Source organism: Phoca vitulina, unplaced genomic scaffold, assembly GCF_004348235.1.
Source record: "Phoca vitulina isolate PV1807 unplaced genomic scaffold, GSC_HSeal_1.0 scaffold82, whole genome shotgun sequence".
Taxonomy (NCBI): domain Eukaryota; kingdom Metazoa; phylum Chordata; class Mammalia; order Carnivora; family Phocidae; genus Phoca; species Phoca vitulina.
In genome coordinates this window covers 3,045,457-3,067,903 of record NW_022589785.1, presented here as the reverse complement: position 1 = coordinate 3,067,903, position 22,447 = coordinate 3,045,457, and the positions used below count along the sequence as shown (strand labels likewise).

Here is a 22,447-nt window from a genome sequence, read left to right as displayed (position 1 = left end):
TCTCTTTCTTCTTGGGATTTCAATTATATGTGTGCTAGACTACTTGGGCATGTTTCTTATTGTGTCTCTCTCTTTTATTAAATTAAAAAAAAATTTTTTTTTTATTATGTTAGTCACCATACAGTACATCATTAGTTTTTGATGTAGTGTTCCATGATTCATTGTTTGCGTGTAACACGCGGTGCTCCATTCAATATGTGCCCTCCTTAATACCCATCAGCAGGCTAACCCATCCTCCTACCCCCCTCCCGTCTAAAACCCTCAGTTTGTTTCTCAGAGTTCATAGTCTCTCATGGTTCGTCTCCCCCTCCGATTTCTCTTCCTACTATCTTCTTTTTTTTTCTTTTTCAACATATAATGCATTATTTGTTTCAGAGGTACAGGTCTGTGATTCATCAGTCATACACAATTCACAGCACTCACCATAGCACATACCCTCCCAATGTCCATCACCCAGCCATCCCATCCCTCCCACCCCCCACCACTCCAGCAACACTCAGTATGTTTCCTGAGATTAAGAATTCCTCGTATCAGTGAGATCATATGATACTTGTCTTTCTCTGATTGACTTATTTCGCTTAGCATAATACCCTCTAGTTCCATTGCAAATGGCAAGATTTCATTTTTTTGATGGCTGCATAATATACTATTGTATATATATACCACATCTTTATCCATTCATCTGTGGGTGGACATCTAGGCTCTTTCCATAGTTTGGCTATTGTGGACATTGCTGCTATAAACATCGGGGTCCATGTACCCCTTCGGATCACTACGTTTGTATCTTTGGGGTAAATACCCAGTAGTGCAATTGCTGGGTCATAGGGTCGCTCTATTTTCAACTTTTTGAGGAACCTCCATACTGTTTTCCAGAGTGGCTGCACCAGCTTGCATTCCCACCAACAGTGTAGGAGGGTTCCCCTTTTTCCGCATCCTCGCCAACATCTGTCATTTCCTGACTTGTTAATTTTAGCCATTCTGACTGGTGTGAGGTGGTATCTCAATGAAGTTTTGATTTTGATTTCCCTGATGCCAAGTGATGCTGAGCAGTTTTTCATGTGTCTGTTGGCTATTTGGATGTCTTCTTTTGAAAAATGTCCGTTCATGTCTCTGCCCATTTCTTGATTGGATTATTTGTTCTTTGGGTGTTGAGTTTGATAAGTTCTTTATAGATTTTGGATACTAGCCCTTTATCTGATATGTCATTTGCAGATATCTTCTCCCATTCTGTCGGTTGTTTTTTGGTTTTGTTAAGTGTTTCCTTTGCTGTGCAAAAGCTTTTTATCTTGATGAAGTCCCAATAGTTCATTTTTGCCCTTGCTTCCCTTGCCTTTGGCGATGTTTCTAGGAAGAAGTTGCTGCGGCTGAGGTCGAAGAGGTTGCTGCCTGTGTTCTCCTCTAGGATTTTGATGGATTCCTGTTTCACATTTAGGTCTTTCATTCATTTTGAGTCTATGTTTGTGTGGTGTGAGGAAATGGTCCAGTTTCATTCTTCTGCATGTGGCTGTCCAATTTTCCCAACACCATTTGTTGAAGAGACTGTCTTTTTTCCATTGGACATTCTTTCCTGCCTTGTCTAAATTAGTTGACCATAGTGTTGAGGGTCCATTTCTGGACTCTCTGTTCTGTTCCATTGATCTCTGTGTCTGTTTTTGTGCCAGTACCATACTGTCTTAATGATTACAGCTTTGTAATAGAGTTTGAAGTCTGGAATTGTGATGCCACCGGCTTTACTTTTCTTTTTCAACATTCCTCTGGCTATTTGGGGACTTTTCTGGTTACATACAAATTTTAGGATTATTTGTTCCATTTCTTTGAAAAAAGTGGATGGTATTTTTTTTTTTTTTAAAGATTATTTATTTATTTTACAGAGAGAGAGGACAAGTAGGCAGAGCAGCGGTCAGAGGGAGAGGGAGAAGCAGGCTTCCCGCTGATTGGGGAGCCCGATGCAGGGCTCAATCCCAGGACCCCGGGATCATGACCTGAGCCGAAGGCAGACGCTTAACCAACTGAGCCACCCAGGTGCCCCAAGTGGATGGTATTTTGCTGGGATTGCATTAAATGTATAGATTGCTCTAGGTAGCATTGACATCTTCACAGTATTTGTTCTTCCAGTCCATGAGCATAGAACGTTTTCCCATTTCTTTGTGTCTTCCTCAGTTTCTTTCATGAGTATTCTATAGGTTTCTACAGATTCTTTGCCTCTTTGGTTAGATTTATTCCTAGGTATCTTATGGTTTTGGGTGCAATTGTAAATGGGATCGACTCCTTAATTTCTCTTTCTTCTGTCCTGTTGTTGGTGTATAGAAATGCAACTGATTTCCGTGCATTGATTTTTATCCTGCCACTTTACTGAATTCCTGTATGAGTTCTAGCAGTTTTGGGGTGGAGTCTTTTGGGGTTTCCGCATAAAGTATCATATCATCTGCAAAAAGTGAGAGTTTGACTTCTTCTTTGTCGATTCGGATGCCTTTTATTTTATTTTATTTTTTGTTGTCTGATTGCTGTGGCTAGGACTTCTAGTACTATGTTTAATAGCAGTGGTGTAGTGGACATCCATGCCATGTTCCTGACCTTAGGGGGAAAGCTCTGAGTTTTTCCCCCACTGAGTATGATATTCACTGTGGGTTTTTCATAGATGGCTTTTCTGATATCAAGGTATGTACCCTCTATCCCTACACTCTGAAGAGTTTTAATCAAGAACGGATGCTGTACTTTGTCAAATGCTTTTTCTGCATCTATTGAGAGGATCATATGGTTCTTGTTCTTTCTTTTATTAATGTATTATATCACATTGATTGATTTGCTGATGTTGAACCACCCTTGCAATCCAGGAATAAATCCCACTTGGTCGTGGTGAATAATCCTTTTAATGTACTGTTGGATCCTATTGGCTAGTATTTTGGTGAGAATTTTTGCATTCAGGTTTATCAGGGATATTGGTCTGTAGTTCTCCTTTAATGGGGTCTTTGTCTGGTTTTGGGATCAAGGTAATGCTGGCCTCATAAAATGGGTTTGGAAGTTTTCATTCCATTTCTATTTTTTGGAACATTTTCAGAAGAATAGGTATTAATTCTTCTTTAAATGTTTGGTAGAATTCCCCTGGGAAGCCATCTGGCCCTGGGCTCCTGTTAGTTGGGAGATTTTTGATTACTGCTTCAATTTCCTTACTGGTTATGGGTCTGTTCAGGCTTTTTATTTCTTTCTGGTTCAGTTTTGGTAGTTGTACATCTCTAAGAATGCATCCATTTCTTCCAGATTATCTAATTTGCTGGCATATAGTTGCTCATAATATATTCTTAAAATTGTTTGTATTTCTTTGGTGTTGGTTGTGATCTCTCCTCTTTCGTTCATGATTTTATTAATTTGGGTCATTTCTCTTTTCTTTTTGATAAGTCTGGCCAGGGGTTTATCAATCTTACTAATTCTTTCAAAGAACCAGCTCCTAGTTTCGTTGATCTGTTCTACTGCTCTTTTGGTTTCTATTTCATTGATTTCTGCTCTGATCTTTATTATTTCTCTTCTCCGGCTGGGTTTAGGCTTTATTTGCTGTTCTTTCTCCAGCTCCTTTAGGTGTAGGGTTAGGTTGTGTATTTGAGACCTTTTTGTTTCTTGTGAAAGGCTTGTATTGCTATATACTTTCCTCTTAGGACCACCTTTGCTTCATCCCAAAGATTTTGAACAGTTGTGTTTTCATTTTCATTTGTTTCCATGAATGTTTTTAATTCTTTAATTTCCTGGTTGACCCATTCATTCTTTAGTAGGATGCTCTTTAGCTTCCATGTATTTGAGTTCTTTCCAACTTTTATCTTGTGATTGAGTTCTAGTTTCAAAGCATTGTGGTCCGAAAATAGGCAGGGAATGATCCCAATCTTTTGGTACCGGTTGAGACCTGATTTGTGACCAAGGATGTGATCTATTCTGGAGAATGTTCCACGGGCACTAGAGAAGAATGTGTTTTCTGTTGCTTTGGGATGGAATGTCCTGAATGTATCTGTGAAGTCCATCTGGTCCAGTGTGTCATTTAAAGCCTTTATTTCCTTGTTGATCTTTTGCTTAGATGATCTGTCCATTTCAGTGAGGGGGGTGTTAAAGTCCCCTACTATTATTGTATTGTTGTCGATGTGTTTCTTTGATTTTGTTATTAATTGGTTTATATAATTGGCTGCTCCCATGTTAGGAGCATAGATATTTACAGTTGTTAGATCTTGTTGGATAGACCCTTTAAGTATGATATAGTGTCCTTCCTCATCTTTTATTATAGTCTTTGGTTTAAAATCCAATTTGTCTGCTATAAGGATTGCCACCCCAGCTTTCTTTTGATGTCCATTAGCATGGTAAATGGTTTTCCACCCCCTCACTTTCAATCTCGAGGTGTCTTTGGGTCTAAAATGAGTCTCTTGCAGGCAGCATATCGATGGGTCTTGTTTTTTTATCCAATCTGATACCCTGTGTCTTTTGATTGGGGGATTTAGCACATTTACATTCAGGGTAACTATTGAAAGATATGAATTTAGTGCCATTGTACTGCCTGTAAGGTGACTGTTACTGTGTATTGTCTCTATTCCTTTCTGGTCTATGTTACTTTTAGGCTCTCTCTTTGCTTAGAGGACCCCTTTCAGTATTTCTTGTAGGGTTGGTTTGGTGTTCTCAAATTCCTTTAGTTTTTGTTTGTCCTGGAAGCTTTTTATCTCTCCTTCTATTTTCAGTGACAGCCTAGCTGGATATAGTATTCTTGGCTGCATGTTTTTCTCGTTTGGTGCTCTGAGTATATCATGCCAGTCCTTTCTGGCCTGCCAGGTCTTTGGATAGGTCTGCTGCTAATGTTTCTACAGTTGTAGGTTACCGATCTGTTGTCCAGAGCTGCTTTCAGGATTTTGTCTTTGTCTCTGAGACTTGTAAGTTTTACTATTAGATGTCGGTGTGTTGACCTATTTTTATTGATTTTGAGGGGGGTTCTCTGTGCCTCCTGGACTTTGATGTCTGTTACCTTCCCCAAATTAGGGAAGTTCTTTGCTATAATTTGCTCCAGTATACCTTCTGCCCCTCTCTCTCTTTCTTCTTCTTCTGGGATCCCAATTATTCTAATATTGTTTCATCTTATGGTATCACTTATATCTCAAATTCTGCCCTCATGATCCCGTAGTTGTTTATCTTTTTCTCAGCTTCTTTATTTTCCATCATTTGGTCTTCTATATCACTCATTCTCTCTTCTGCTTCATTTATTCTAGCAGTTAGAGCCTCCATTTTTTATTGCACCTCATTAATAGCCTTTTTGATTTCGACTTGGTTTATTTCTCCAGAAGGTGTTTCTCTAGTATCTTCCATGCTTTTTTCAAGCCCAGCTGGTATCTTTATAATTGTCATTCTTAAGTCTAGTTCCGACATCTCACTAATGTCCGTATTGATTAGGTCCCTGGCAGTTGGTACTGTCTCTTGTTCTTTTTTTTGAGGTGAGTTTTTCCGTCTTGTCATTTTGTCCAGAGAAGAACAGATGAATGAGAGAACAAAATGGTAACAGGGTAACAACGACTCCAGAAAAATATACACTAAACAGATCAGAAGAAACCCGAAATTGGGGGGAAAAGAAAGGGAAAGAAAGAAAAAAAGAAAAGAGTATGATCACATATGATCAGGCTGGTGAATACATCAGTGCCACACACTAGATTTTGGGCATATTTTGGTCTGTTAGAAGAAACTGCCTCCCAAAATTTTAAAGAAAGAAAAACTTATGTATGTACAAAAATAAGGGTAAATACAATGAAGGGATGGAATATGAATGTAAAGATGAAAATTATAAAAGATTTTATAAAAGGAATTGATAAGTTGGTTGAAAGAAAGAAAAAAGAAATTAAAAAAAGAACAAAAAAAAAAAAAAAAAGAGGGGGGAGAGACTGTGATCAGGCAGGAGACTAGAACAAAGCCATACCCTAGAGATTTAGGGTATATTTTGGTCTGTTAGAAGAAACTGAATCCCAAAATTTTAAAGAGAGAACAACTTATATATATACAAAAAGTAAGGTTAACTACAATGAAGGGATAGAATATAACTCTAAAAATGAAAAAATAAATATTTTTAAAAAAGGGTTTGATGGGGCACCTGGGTGGCTCAGTTGGTTAGGTGACTGCCTTCGGCTCAGGTCATGATCCTGGAGTCCTGGGATCAAGTCCCGCATCGGGCTCCCTGCTCTGCAGGGAGTCTTCTTCTCCCTCTGACCCTCCCCCCTCTCATGCTCTCTCTCTCTCTGTCATTCTCTCTCTCAAATAAATAAAATCTTAAAAAAAAAAAGGATTGATAAGATGTTGGTTGAAAAAGGGAAAAAGAAAAATTCAAGAAAAAATAGAAAAGGAAAAAAATAAAGAAAATTTAAAAAATTAACTTTGAAAGACTAAAGCATCTTGGGAAGAAAGCCATGAATTCTATGTGCAGTATTCCCCTAGCGCTGGAGTTCTGCTGTTCTCATTGAGTGGTAAACTTGGTCTTGGCTGGCTGTTCTCGCTGATCTTCTGGGGGAGGGGCCTGTTGCCGTGGTTCCCAAATGTCTTTGCCAGAGGCGGAATTGCCCCGCCCTTGCCGGGTCCAGGCTAGATAATCTGCTCAGGTTTGCTTTCGGGAGCTTTTGTTCCCTGCAAGCTTTCCATTCAGCTTTGGGGGACGAGAGTGAAAATGGCGGCCTCCCAATCTCCGCCCGGAGGAGCCGAGAACTCGGGGCCCCGCTCCTCAGTGCGCCCCCAGAGAAAAGCAGTCAGTCACTCCTGTCTCCCCGGTCTCCGGCCGCACTCCGTGCTCACCTGGCCTGTGACCGCGTGTTTCTATCTCTGGCATCCGACCCCCTGTGGAGTCTCCAAACCCAGCAGATCCCTGTGGTGCACTCCTGTGCCACTCCTCCGGGGGGAGGAAGGGGAGTCTCCCCGGATCTGCCGCTTGTTGGGTCCCTGCTGGAGGAGCAGGGGCCCGACTGTGCCGCGGATCACGGTTTATGGCAACCCCGAGCTGAGAGCCCACGCCTCGGCTCCGTCTCTGCAGCCAGCTCCCCACTCGGATACCTGGGAGCTCTGCCGCACTCAGGCACCCCCGGTCTTTCTGTGACCCCGAGGGTCCTGAGACCGCACTGTCCCAGCGAGGGTTCCACCCCCCGCTTAGCCTCTGGAGCAACGTCCCTTAGCAGAGCAGACTTTTAAAAGTTCCGATTTTGTGCTCCGCTGCTCTGTCACTTGCTGGTAGCAGCTGACGGAGGCTCCCTGCCCCTGCCGTCTGTCTTCCCAAATATTGCCTGGGATTCACTTCTCTGCACGTCCTACCTTCCAGAAAGGGGTTGCGTTTCTGTTCAGAGAGTTGCTGCCATTCTTTTTTCCAATCTCCTGTTGAGTTTGTAGGTGTTCAGAATTCTTTGATACCTACCGAGCTGAATTCCTGGGACCAGACAAAATTTAGGTCTCCTACTCCTCTGCCATCTTGCTCCTCCTCCTCTTATTGTGTCTCTTATGCACCCACTTTCTCCCGTCAACCCTTTCTTTTTGGGTATATTTCATTTTGGGTATTTTCTATGGACTTTTCTCCAGTTTATTAATCCTGCCATTTGTTATGTCACATCTTATAAACCCATCTACAAAGTTGTTAATTTGAGGTATTATATAGTTTAGTTTTGGAATGCACATTGATTCTTTATTATGTAGTTAATTTTCCAGTGAAATATTGTCTTATCTGTTTTGTTTTTATTTTTTATTTTTATTAAGATTTTATTTATTTATTTGGGAGAGAGAGAGCTAGCCTGAGCAGGGGAAGGCGCAGAGGGAGAGAATTTCAAACAGACTCTGAGAGGAGCTCAGAGCCCAGTGTAGGGCTTGATCTCATGACCCAGAGATCACAACCTGAGCCAAAATCAAGAGTCAGATGTTCAACTGACTGAGCCACCCAGGCACCCCATTATCTATTTTGCTTTTAAAATACACAACTAATGTGTACCCTTTGCTTATCCATATGGGACCTTTGTGTAAATTAAAAAATGGTCCTACTCTCTAGGTATAAGAATAGCTTGGTGAGTAGAGAGTGACTTTGTAAGATTTAGAAAGTGGTAGCCCCAGGGCCGCTGGGTGGCTCAGTCGGTTAATCGTCTGTCTGCCTTTGGCTCAGGTCATGATCCTGGAGTCCAGGAGTCCCGGGATGGAGGCCCATGTCAGGCTCCCTGCTCAGCAAGGAGACTGCTTCTTCCTCTGCCCCTCACTCTGCTTGTGTTGTCTACTCCCTCTCAAAAAAAAAAAAGGTTTAGAAAGTGGTATTCCCGTTCCTCTAGGCTATGCAGCTCTGGTCTAGGGTACAAAGACTGGGTTTTTATCTCCCTTTTGTCTTCTCAGACAGACACACTTAGAAAGTGAACAGATTTGCGACACCTAGGTGGCTCATTCGGTTAAGCAAATGCCTTTGTCTCAGGTCATAATCCCCGGGTCCTGGGATTGATTCCCTCATCGGGCTCCTTGCTCAGCGGGGAGCCTGCTTCTCCCTCTGCCTGCCGCTCCCCCTACTTGTGTGCTCTCTCCCTCTCTCTGACAAATAAATAAATAAAATCTTAAAAAAAAAAAAGGTAAACAGATTCTACAACTATATATGTGCGCCCTGATACATAAAAGTAACCTATGCTCTGTTTTCAGAATTTTTTTTCATATTTAAAAAATATATATAGGGAATATATACATATAATAAAGTATCAGACAGCACAAAATGGAAATATTGGTTACTTTCCTACTCCTACCTTCCAGTCTTCAAGCAACTCTCTTTTGAGGCAGTTATTCTACTGGTTTATATATTGTTTCTTGCATAATTAACCCATGTATAATTAAGCATGTAAGTGTGTGCATATGTATGCATTACTTCCTTCCCCCTTTTTTTATGGAAGATAACATATTCTGTATCTCTTCTACAACTTGATTTTTTCTATCTTTCCAAATCAGTATATAAAATCTGCTTCATTCTTTTGGCTGGATTTGTAGTAGCAATTATATTGATCTATGAAAATTAATTTATCTGTTTTCCTGTTGTCTGACATTTAGGTTATTTCTAATCTCATGCTAATACAAATGATGTTACGAATATTTTTGTATATGAGACTTTGTTTACACAGGTAAATGTATCTGAAGGGTAATTTACGTGAAGTGGAAAAATTTCTAGAATTCAAAGAATATGTACCTTTTATATTTTTGTAGCTATTCCTTCGTTTTTCTATAAAGAAATATCAGTTTCTAGTTCCATCAACAATGTATGAGTGTAGCTTTTTCCTTATCCCCTTACTATGAAAGTGTACTGATAACTTTTTTTTCCATTAGAATGAGAGAAGAAAAATAATATCTTGAGGTTTAATTTTCTTTTAAAATAACTGAAGTCATAGGGCACCTGGCTGGCTCAGTTTGTAGAGCATGCAACTCTTGCTCTCAGGTTGTGAGTTCAGACCCCATGTTGGGCATAGAGTTTACTTTAAAGAAAAAGTAACTGAAGTCACACATTTAAAAATGTGCTTAAAGGGGGCGCCTGGGTGGCTCAGTCGTTAAGCGTCTGCCTTCGGCTCAGGTCATGATCCCAGGGTCCTGGGATCGAGCCCCTCATCGGGCTCCCTGCTCTGCGGGAAGCCTGCTTCTCCCTCTCCCACCCGCCCCCGCTTGTGTTCCCTCTCTCGCTGTGTCTCTCTCTGTCAAATAAATAAATAAAATCTTAAAAAAAAAAAAATGTGCTTAAAGGCCGTATGGATTTCCTTTCTTATGATCTGTCTGTGCATATCCTTTGTTCATTGTCCTATGTCCATTGGATTGTTTTTTTTCTTATTTGTACATTTTTATATAGTAAGAAAATTAGCCTTTTATTATGTGTTGTGAAGTTTTTTAAAATTGATTTGTCAATCATCTTTTTCCTTTTTTTAAATCTTTTTTTTCCATGTAGATACTTAAAATTTTTATGTTGTCAAATTTATTTTTGTTATGTCTGTAGGTTTTGTGTTGTACTTAGAAAGGCCTTCCTCTGGGGCTCCTGGGTGGGTCAGTCGTTAAGCGTCCGCCTTCGGCTCAGGTCGTGATCCCGGGGTCCTGGGATCGAGCCCCACATCGGGCTCCCTGCTCGGCGGGAGGCCTGCTTCTCCCTCTCCCACTCCCCCTGCTTGTGTTACCTCTCTTGCTGTGTCTCTCTCTGTCAAGTAAATAAAATCTTTAAAAAAAATAAAAAAAGAAAAGCCTTCCTCAGTGTATATGATGAAAAATTCTTCTGTGTTTCATTTTAATAATTTCATTATTTAAACATTTAATTCTTTGATTCACCTATAATTTTTTTATATAAAGGATGATAAGTATTTTTCTCTCTCATTTGAATAATCAAAATTTATAACTGGTCTGGAACAATTATGGTTTGGTAATTGTATGTGGCTGAATATTTTGAGCCTATTTCATCTGTATGTTTGAGCCTATTTTCATCTATGTTTTGAGCCTATTTCATCTGTATTGCCACTACCATTTCAAGATGAGTTTGTGAGAGGTCAGAGAAAAATATCAACGATGTTAATATATGTTGACATTGATAAACTGTAAATAAGTGAAATATATGAGGAATGAAAGAATATCATAAGCAGTTTATCTAAGTAAATAGTGATTTAAAGTTTCGTTTTATTTTTAAAAATCTCCATAAGTAGTACTATTCACTCCAATTGTTTCTGAATTTAATATGGCCAGTTATTCCAAGTACTATATATATATATGTGTGTATATATATATATATAAAATCTGAAAAAAATATTTTAAAATATATATAAATATATAATATATATTTATATATTTAAATATATAATATATATTTAAATATATAAATATATATATACATAATCTGAAAAATACATGCAAGAGTCTTTTGTTCTCTCTGTCATGCTGAGTTTTTCAGTAGCTGAGAAGATAAAGAGGGACTAGGTAAATTATATTCCTTTTTTTAACTATACAAAATGCTATTTATTAGCCTCCTAAGGACCACATTGTAGCTAGCTTAGGAACAGGCATATTTTGACAAATTAGAAGCTTCTGGACACTTACTAGAGTGCTCTTTTCTTTTAAATTTATGGACACTTGGTGGTGAGGATGATGTTAGAATTCTCTGGCATTTATAATCTTTCTGCACTTGCACTTTTCAGTGGTGTTTTACTTTGCTCCTAGAGGCTTTATTTAATAGTTTACATCAGAGGTTTTTTAAAGATTTTATTTATTTATTTATTTGAGAGAGAAAGAGAATGAACAGAGAAGAGGGAGAAGCAGACCCCTGCTGAGCAGGGAGCCCGATGCGGGACTTGATCCCAGGACCCTGGGATCATGACCTGAGCCGAAGGCAGCTTCTCACTCGACTGAGCCACCCAGGCACCCCCCCCCTTTTTTTTTAAAGTAAGCTCTATGCCCAACATGGGGCTTAAACTTGTGACCCTGAGATCAAGAGTTGCATGCTCTACTGACTGAGCCAGCTAGGTGCCCCAGTTCATATCAGAATTTTAAGCAGTTTCTTGTCTGTCAAGATACTCTACCAAAAAGATCCTTTGATCTTGTATGTGTGGTTTCTCCCCTCTCAGATTCACAGTGTACAAAATAAAAGCTCTGAGAGTTCTTCCACTAAAGTAGAATCTCATTTATCTTTGTTCATCCAAGTATTCTGAGGACCTGAGAGTTCTTAGAGGAACATATTTTGGGAAATGTTACTGTATATGGAGGTAATAGAATGCAGAACTATTTATTTATTTATTTATTTATTCATTCATTCATTCATTCATTTAAGAGAGCACTAGTGGGGGGTGGATAAGGGAAGGGCAGAGGGATAGGGAGAATCAGACTCTCTGCTGAGCATGGAGCCTGACCGGAACTCCGTTCCAGGACCCTGAGATCATGACCTTCACTGAAGTCAAATGCTTATCCGACTGAGACACCCAGGCACCCCAGAACCCTTCTTTTGTTAATTTGATTCTTATCTATATTGGCAATGAACCAAAATTATTACTCTGACAAGTAGGAAATGCTGTAATAGTAGGAACATGTCTTTTTCACCTTTAGGCTACATTTGAACCTAACCATTTTACTTTTTAAGGCTGTTATTTGTATTTTTATGTCATACCCTTCAGTTTTCAAATACAAGATTGGCTTTCATAACTTATGGCTAGTACTGCCCTTATTTGGAATCATGATGAGTGTATTTTTCAAAATGAAATCAGTTTTATACATTGTCAGTATCTCATACATTGGTTTGATTACGTAGATAAAATAATTAAAAATCAAGACTCTTTAGGAAAATCCTTGTTATTTGCTAAATGTTGCATTAGTCCATTCATTTTCAAGCAGTATGTTTCATGATCATAATTTAAAACAACAACAAAAAACTAACCAGAATACATTCTTAGTTTAGCCACTTCTAGTATCAGGGAGTTGAGGGATATAACTGGACACCGAGGGGCGCCTGGGTGACTCAGATGGTTGGGCGTCTGCCTTTGGCTTGGGTCATGATCTCTGGGTCCTGGGATCGGGTCCTGGGATTGAGCCCCGCATCGGGCTCCCTGCTCAGCGGGGAGTCAGCTTCTCCCTCTCCCTCTGCTGCTGCTCCCCTTGCTTGTGCTCTCTCTCTTAAATGAATACAAAAAAAAAAAAAAAAAAAAAAGAACTGGACCCTGATATTTGCAATTTCTAGGATATTTTAATGTTTCAAACTGTCCTGGAAATCTAGGACATGATATCCCTGTAAACAGAGGAAAAATAGTGGCTGCCTATGTAGGAGATCAGCTCTGCCTTTCTTCCTCCTTTCTGTGGAATTTGTCCTTTTTAAAGCAAATGTCTCTTTGGGATTCTATTATTTTTCTAAGTATTGGTGTGTTACATATCAGATCTGTCCTCTTTTGAATGGAGGGATTGGACTTAGTCTTAAAGAAAGACATGGGGAAGCAAATTACACTTTTACACTTTTTGTTTTAATTTTACTCAGGACGAGCCTCATTAGAATTGTGAACTGTCTGTCTGGATACTGCTGTCTTAAGTTTCTTCTCTTGGGACTCTGATGCAGTTCATGATTTTCCTGTTTAAAAATGAGTAATGTTTGACTCATTCACTCCCTTTGGTTTTAAGGTCACTATTATTAAGTCATAGAAAACTTAATGATTTGGAAAAAATCAACATAAAAAACAGGTCTTAAATCACCAAGATACAGTTTACAGCAGGTTTTTTTTTTTTCTTTTTGATTTCCAAAAACTGGCATTTGTCTTTGAAATTCCATGGTAATAGCCAAATTACCAAATTTGCCAGTCTAAAAACGTTCATTGATACATTAAATTTTTTTTTTTTTTTTTAAGTAGGCTCCGTGGCCAACGCAGAACCCAATGCAGGGCTTGAACTTACCACCCTGAGATTAAGACCTGAGCTGAGATCAAGAGTCAGATGCTTACCTGACTGAGCCACCCAGGTGCTCCTAAAATTTATGTTTTAAAAGTTTTGTTTTTATTTTTATTTTTTTCAATTTTAAAATTGGGCGCCTGGGTGGCTCAGTCAGTTAAGTGTCTGCCTTCAGCTCAGGTCATGATCCCAGGGTGTTGGGATCAAATCCCGCATCAGGCTCCCTGTTCAGTGGGGAGTCTGCTTCTCCCTCCCTCTCTACCCCTCCCCCCTGCTAGTGCACGAACTCTCTCTCTCTCTCTCTAGCTCTCATGCTCTCTCTCTCTCAAATAAATAAAATCTTTAATAAAAAAAAGTTTAAAACTTATGGTCATTGCATAACATTTGGATAAGGGAAAATTTTAACAAAATAAAAATAACCCATAATTTTATATTCAGAGATAACTTAGCATAGTTAATATTTTGATCTTGTTTCTTTCATTTTTTAAATGCAGCCGTCTTAATATGATTAAGATCATATTTTCTATTTTGCTTATATTTGTATTCTTTCCCTTAATATAACTTTTTGTATGTATGTATGTAATCTCTACACACAACATGGGGCTCGAACTTAGGACCCTGAGATCAAGAGTCTCATGCTCTACTGAGTGAGCCAGCCAATTGCCCTCCCTTAGTATTAACTGTAAATTGCCAAGGAAAAAAGCCTGAGTTTTCTTTTGTATTCATTCATTCATTCATTCACTTTCTCAATCAAAAAAATGTAAATATATATGTTTATAACCATATGTATATATAAAAACATACATATATATATATGTATTCAAGGTAATATGTTGGCTGCTTCTTGGAAAGTTTATTGTCTTTCAGCATACAAAAGTTTTCTGTGTAAAGCAGACCATGAAGAATTTCCCTGTTCTCTTAAAGTTCAGAGAAGGGTGAAACCCTCTGGATTATCTGACAAAGTTTCTTTGTTTGTAGATTCCTCTCTTTGGTGCTAAGACTCTTGGTCGGAGAAGTCCTGATGGACCATTGTTGAGCAAAGCTGAATTTGTTGAGAAGGTTCGTCAGAGTAACCAGGCCTGTCATGATGGAGATTTTCACACAGCTATTGTTCTGTACAATGAAGCCTTGGCTGTTGACCCTCAGAACTGCATCTTATACAGCAATAGATCTGCAGCCTATATGAAAATCCAGCAGTATGACAAGGCACTGGATGATGCAATCAAAGCTCGACTTCTCAATCCCAAATGGCCAAAGGTAGAAATTTCATTTACTTTCACAGATTCTTTTGTGCTGATTTCTTATTTTAATGTAACATTTTATTGAATTTGCAGTTATTAATATTTTAATAGTCTGTATATCAGTGAAGTGTAGAAGGGCCTCATTGAGCTGGTACACTAGTGAATGGCTTCCCTTTTTAATGCTTGGAAACTGCTGTCCATGTTCAAGTTTAATTCTTTTCCTGTATGTTTGGAATTTGTATTTTTTTTTTCCACTTAGCTCCTTGATAGGATATATTTTAGTCATTTGTATAGGTTTTGACATCTTCTTTTTGCACAGATGTTTCAGATAGAGATGGTTTCTTTCTTTCAACTTAAAATAATTTTAGTATTCCCTGTTAATGACTGCTTGTTTTCAGATGGTATTTAATCAGAGAAACTTATTTTTTCTAATACATCATTTTAATTATCTATGTTTCTTTGAATAGTTTAAGACTTGAGTTATCTTTGCTTTGTACATACTTTGTTTTCAGTGTGCCTATTCACCGTCTAACCCCCAGTCTATTTTAGAAAATATTTCTTAAGATGTGCTGAAATGTTTGAGATATTTTTTTTACTGAATCACAAAAGCATTTGATCCTGTTCTTGGCTTTCTGTTATGTTAACAAAAGTTGATGGATATTTGCTAGAGATTTTAAAAATATCCTTACTGTCTTATTAATGTCATAGTCATATTAATTTATACTTCAACTCTGGTGGGTATTTTTGTCCTCATTCAGTGGAATTTCCAGTTTTGCTGCTGCCTCATGAATTGTTTAGTATTTTGTAATTCCCTAAAGGAGTTCTTTTGTAACTATAATTATTATAGATTAAACAAAGTGTTTAAAAAAATTGTTATATGACATCATTTGGGAGTTAGAATGCTGTTATCAAAGGACAGACCCAGGTTCAAATTCCTTCTCTTTTGTTAATGACAGTATGGCTTTTGGTAAATTTCTTAACCTCTCTAGGGTTAAGATAAATGGGATAATAATACTTATCTTGTAAGGCTACTTAAGAGTCAGAGATAATATGTTACTTGTTCATAGTATGTGTTTGGTAGATAATAGCTTTGACTGTGACATTTTTATTAAAGGTACAAATCAGTAAATTATTCTAGCAAGACTTGGCATGTGTCTTCTCTTTCTCATTTCCTTTTTCTTTTAAAGTCTGTATTGGTGCAATGAGCCTGATAAATAACTTAATTTTCAAATTAAGCATCTCCATTCCTTCCTTTTTTGGGTCTACTTATTTTATATTCTTCTTATATTTGTGAACACTTAAAAAAAAAGATTATTTCAGAGAGAGCAAGAGAACGGGGAGGGGCAGAGGGAGAGGGATAGAAGTCTTAAGCACACTCCTGACGTTGGGCTTGATCCCACAACTCTGAGATCACCACGTGAGCTGAAACCAAGAGTCCCCCGCTTAACCAGCTGCCACTTAGGTGCCCCCTATTTGTGAACACTTTTAAACTTTTATCCTTTTCCTTTTTCTATGTCATTCCACTTTCTTTTGTCAATGTCTTGTGATTTAACTCACACAAAAATGGCTTTAAAAGGTGCACTTTTATGATTCTAGATGAAAAATCAGCCTTTTAAGGTAACTTCTATCAAGGTTTAGTCTCTGATTTTTTTCCTTTTTTTTTTATTAAAGATTTTATTTATTTATTTGACAGAGAGAGACACAGCGAGAGAGGGAACACAAGCAGGGGGAGTGGGAGAGGGAGAAGCAGGCTCCCCGCGGGGCAGGGAGCCCGGTACGGGCTCGATCCGGGACGCTGGGATCATGATCTGAGCCAAAGGCAGATGCTTACTGAGCCACCCAGGCGCCCCTGATATTTTTCCTTTTGTGATAAATGAAGTTGTATATTTACAGTTGCATTAATATTTTAGCTCCAGGGGCGCCCCTGATATTTTTCCTTTTATGATAAGTGAAGTTGTTGTATATTTACAGTTGCATTAATATTTTAGCTCCAGGGGCGCCTGGGTGGCTCAGTCGTTAAGCGTCTGCCTTCGGCTCAGGTCATGATCCCAGGGTCCTGGGATCGAGCCCCACATCGGGCTCCCTGCTCTACGGGAAGCCTGCTTTTCCCTCTCCCACTCCCTCTGCTTGTGTTCCCTCTCTTGCTGTCTCTCTCTGTCAAATAAATAAAATCTTAAAAAAAAAAAAAAATTTAGCTCCATATTTGACTTTAAGCAAACTTAACAGGGGTATCTAGAATTATATAAAATATAAATTAGTTTTTATTATTGAGATTATGAACAGGTTTTCATATACAATGTGATTCATAATAAAATTATAAAGAAATTTCCACTGCTGCATAATTCTTTTTCATTTCAAAAAAACTTGATTTTATACTTATTTTTCTAGGAATATACTCACTCTGTAAAAGAAGATTCACGTGTACTCTTTTGTTATAAAGATATGTCTTGAAATTTTATCATTTCACTTTTCTTTTTCATTTTGACTTTTTTAACTTTTTCAGTATAATCCTTTTGCCTTTCTGAAGTGTTTCTCTGAAATGTCAGTATTGTCTAGTTTGATGAGGGAAAACATAAAACCCAATTTCTCTCTCTTCCAAACTGTCTCTGTGGTAGTTTTTTATGTAAACATCCAAGGGTTCCGGAGATTGGATAGAGAGTCTTTTATTTATGTGTATTTTGTCTGAATGAAAAATGATTTTGGTTTGATATGGGCTGCAAAAGAGGTATGAACAAAGCACTGTGAAAGCCTCCCAAAAACAATAAGCCCAGTCTTATTACTAAATTATGATACTTATCCCTGTCTCTTAGCTATTGTCTGTTTATGTTCATTCTTTTTGTGTCCTGTTTAAGAAATATTTATCTTACTCAGGGTTATAAAGTTTTTCTTAGGTTCTTTTCTAGAATTTTTAGTTTTTTTTTTTTTTAAAGATTTTATTTATTTATTTGACAGAGAGAGACACAGTGAGAGAGGGAACACAAGCAGGGGGAGTGGGAGAGGGAGAAGCAGGCTTCCTGCTGAGCAGGGAGCCCGATGCGGGGCTCGATCCCAGGACCCTGGGATCATGACCTGAACTAAAGGCAGATGCTTAACGACTGAGCCACCCAGGTGTCCCTAGAATTTTTATAGTTTTTTACCTTTATGTCTATGATTCTTTCAGGGTATGAGATAGAGGTCAAGATTTATTTATTTTTTTTTTCAGTATAGATAACCATGTTCCAGCAACATTTGTTGAAAAGACTGTCCTTTCCCCATTGAATTATCTTTGGTACCTTTGCCACAAACCATTTGACCATAAAAATATGGGGCTATTATTGGTCTCTATTTTGTTCCATTGATCTATCTGTCCTATGCCCTAACCACACTGTCTTGATTACTGTAGCTTTATTTTATGTCTTTTTTTTATTTTTTAATTTTTTTTATTTTATGTCTTGACGTCAGGTATTGTGAGTCTTCCATCTTTGTTTTTCCTTTTCTAGTTTGTTTTTGTTATTCTCTCTGCATTTCAATGTAAGTTATGAAATCAGCTTATCAATTTCTTCAAAAGCCAACTGGGAAATTAATGGGATTGCATTGAACTTTTAGAGCAATTTGGAGAGAATTGCCATTTTAACATTGTTCAGTCTTCTAATCCATGAACATGGTATATCTCTCCATTTATTTAGTACTCTTTTCATTTTCCTTTGCAACTTTTTATAGTTTTCAGTGTTTACTTCTTGCACAATTAAAAAAAATATTCCTAAGTATTTTGCTTATTTTAAAAAATATTTTATTTACTTATTTTAGAGAGAGAGAGCATGTGCTTGTGCACGTATGTGCATGGAGTTGGGGAAGGGTAGAGGGGGAAGGACAGAGGGGGAGGGAGAGGGACAAGTGGACTCTGCCATGAGCATGGAGCCCCATGCAGGGCTCCATCTCATGACACTGAGATCATGACCTAAGCTGAAACCAAGAGTTAGACACTTAACCTACTGAGGCACCCAGGTGCCCCGTAAGTATTTTGCTTTCTGATGCTATTGTAAATTGATTTAAAATTTTCTATTTTCTATTTTTTCATTGCTAGTCTACAGAAATATAATGTATTTTTGTACTTTGTTTCATGTGACAGTGTTGAATTCACTTTTAAGTTCTAGTGGCATTTTTTTACAGATGCTTTAGGATTTTTTAGTACATGATTATATAATCTGTAAGTAATGACCGTTCTACTTCTTTCTTTCTTTGCATATGCTTTTTATTTCTTTCTCTTGTTCCATTGTACTGGTTAGGATATCCAATATAATTTTGAATAGAAATGGTGAGAGCCAACTTACTTTAGTCATTCCTGATCTTAGTGGGAAAGCTTTGAGCTTTTTATTGTTGAGGATGATGTCCTTAATCCAGTGGAGGATGTTCCCTTCAATTTCTATTATGACTGAGTGCTGAATTTTGTCAATTTTTTCCTTCATTTATTGAAATCATAATTTTTTTCTCAGTCTTTTAGTATTAAATTGATCTTGTTTTTGGATGTTAAGCCAACCTTGCATTCACAGGATAAATACCACTTAGTCATTATGTCTTATCCTTCTTATATATTGTTGGATATGATTTGCTATAATTTTGTTAAGTGTGTTTTTGTTTTTTTTTTAAGGATTTTATTTATTTATTTGACAGAGAGACAGGAGGAGAACACAAGCAGGGGGAGCGGCAGATGGAGAGGGAGAAGCAGGTTCCCTGCTGAGCAGGGAGCCTGATGCAGGGCTCGATCCCAAGACCCTGGGATCATGACCTGAGCCGAAGGCAGTCACTTAACCAACTAAGCCACCCAGGTGCCCCAAGAGTTTATTTAATTAAATTAAATTATTTATTTCACAGAGAGAGAGGGTGCACAAGCAGGGGGAGCAGCAGGCAGAGGGAGAGGGAGAAATAGGTTCCCCACTGAGCACAGAGCCCCAGGTGGGGCTTGATTCCAGGACCCTGGGATCATGACGTGAGCTGAAGGCAGATGCTTCACCAACTGAGCCACCCAGGCACCCAGTTGTTAAGAGTTTTTGCATCTATCTTTATGAAGTATATTGATCTGTATTTTCATTTTTGATGATGTCTTTGTCTGGTTTTGGTATCAGAGTGATACTGGCCATATACAATGAGTTGTGAAGTGTTCTCTCTTCTTGTATTTTCTGGAAGAGTTTATGTTGGCAGGGGCACCTGGGTGGCTCAGTTGGTTTAGTGTCTGCCTTCGGCTTAGGTCATGATCCTGAGGTCCTGGGATGACCCACGTCGGGCTCCCTGCTCTGCAGGGTCGTCTATTTCTCCTTCTCCCTCTGCCCCCCCCTTGCTTGTGCTCTCTCTCTCTCTCTCGTTTTCTCTCTCTCTCAAGTAAATAAATAAAATCTTTAAAAAAAAAGAGTTTATGTTGGATTGGTATTATTTCTTCCTTAAGTATTCAGTAGAATTCACCAAGGAAGCTATCTTTACATGGATTTTTCTTTGTGGAAAGGTTTTAATTATGAATTCAATTTCTTTGATTGATATAAGACCATTCAAATTTTCTAATTCTAATTAGATTAGTTTGGTATTTTGTTTCTTTCAGTAAATTTTTACGTTTAATTTGGGTTGCAAGTTTATTGGTATAAAGTTGTTAATAACATTCCCTTATTATCCTTTCAATTTTTGTGGGATCTTTAGTGATGTCCTTTCTTTCATTCCTGATACTGTTAATTTATGTCTTCTCTCTTTTGTCTCATTAGTCTGCTTAAAGATTTATCAATTTTTTTCATCTTTCTATTCAATCAGGTATTAGTTTCATTGATACTCAGTATTATTGTACATTTTCTCTTTCATCAATTTCTATGCTTTTTTTTTTTTTAAGATTTTATTTATTTATTTGACACAGAGAGAGAGAGACAGCGAGAGAGGGAACACAAGCAGGGGGAGCGGGAGAGGGAGAAGCAGGCTTCCCGCTGAGCAGGGAGCCCGATGCGGGGCTCGATCCCAGGACCCTGGGATCATGACCTGAGCTGAGGCAGACGCTTAACGACTGAGCTACCCAGCGCCCCTATGCAAGGTCCCTTTTTATCTGTGGTGGTAATTATTGTCCTAACATCTATTTTGTTTGATACTAATATAACCACTCCAACTTTCTTTTACTTCTTTTTGCATTATATATCATTTCTTATACCCATATATTTTCAACTTCCCTGGGCCTTTATATTTAATATTTATCTCTTTTGGATAGTGTATAATTGCTTCTCGCCTTTTAAATAAATTTTGTCAGTCTCTGCCTTTTAATTGGAATCTTTATCAATTACCATTTAATGTAATTATTGATGGTGTTGACTTTTTTCTGTACCATTTTTTTTCTTTGTATTCTCTGTTTTTGTTCCTCTGTTACTCATTTCCTATTGTTTATTGGGTTTTTTGGACTACTTTTTGAGTTGATTTGTTTTTTTCTCTTGAGAGTTTTTCATTGTTTTTGATTGTTGTTGATGTTGTTTGGCAGGTTTTTATCTTGGTTAGAATAGTATTGCCTACTTTGTTTCTTGAATTGCAGCTCTAGTTTCAGTGCAGATGTTTTGTCTTTATTTGAAGTGCTTTAAATTTGTTCCATATCTGTATAACTCGAGGGTTAACTAAAGATGTAGGTAGACAGAATTTGAGTATCTTTTTTCTGGTTCTTTTCCTTCTGGGATTGCTTTCCTCCTTGCCCAAAGGCAGTGGTTCCTGTGCTTCAGTATTCTGATTTCCTCAGCCAGAAGGACAGTGTTCCTGTCACCCTGCTCACCACTCTGATTGGGAATTCACCTCACAGCTGTCTTCCTCCAGAATCTGTCTGCTTTCTCTTCACTCTCCAGTGCTTTCAGGTAGGTCCTTTTTGTATTATATCTAGATTTTATAGTTGTTTTCTGTGTGGGAGTGGGTTCACTAGGATCTTGCTTAGTAGTTAGTGGAAGCAGAAGTGATGTCTTTCCAGTGATATAAGGTCTATGTTCAGTGGATCCCCAACAAAGTCATCTTGCCTCCTTAGACCCAGCGGCTTTCTTGATGTTTGGAGTTCTCTTTTTGGGGTCATTGTTCCCAGTTACTGGTCTCATTCATTTAGAATATTTATCTCCTTTTCCTTTTTCATTCTTTGAATTGGTCAGTGAGTCTTCTGCATTCTTTCTTGAATGTAGTCCATATATATTTTATGCATTTTATTTCCACAGCCAGTATTACAGTCTAGGTTATTATAGTTTCATTCTTATTTTGTTGTGACATTTTTTATCATAACAATGTTCTCATGAGAAACTTTCTGTTGTTCCATGTTTCCAAGTGACCTGATATTCAAGGCTCTGCACAAGTGGTCTCATTTGCTCCTTTATTTCTTGCTATTGTGCTGACAAACCCACTGTTCTTGTTGATCAAGTCTTTTCTTCTTTCTTCTTCCTTCCTTTTTATGCCAAGCTCTGTGCCTGGAGTTTTCTCCCTTGCTCTGTTATTTGGTAAAGTAAGCCTAGTTCAATTCTCACCTTTCCCTGAAAGCTACATTGAGCTTCTGTGAATATAACATTGTCTATTGTTAATTTCAATTAATTACTTATATTGTTATATAGACATGTTACTTGAATTTTATCTGAGTCTTAAACTAGCTTGAAAATTCCTTGAAAATTTGTCTTCTACTTATTTTATAGCCCAGACCTTGCTGGACCCCTTAAATTTTTAAACTTTTTTTCTATTTTTTAAAACCTTAGTGTCTAAATCAATGAGAAAATTAAGAGATTAATTGTACATTTCTTATTGAAGACTTCTATGGATGCAGACATCACAGACCATAAACTTATCCCTTGAACAGTTTAGAAGTTTTTGTT

At 37.9% G+C, this 22,447-nt stretch overlaps 1 protein-coding gene across 1 annotated transcript in view; it reads left to right on the top strand.

Moving 5' to 3' along the window:
• TTC28 (tetratricopeptide repeat domain 28) overlaps positions 1-22,447 on the top strand; it is a 614,295-nt gene that overhangs the window by 31,396 nt on the left and 560,452 nt on the right. Inside the window, 1 exon segment of the mRNA XM_032394986.1 lies at positions 14,359-14,637. Coding sequence (XP_032250877.1) covers positions 14,359-14,637 — 279 coding nt within the window.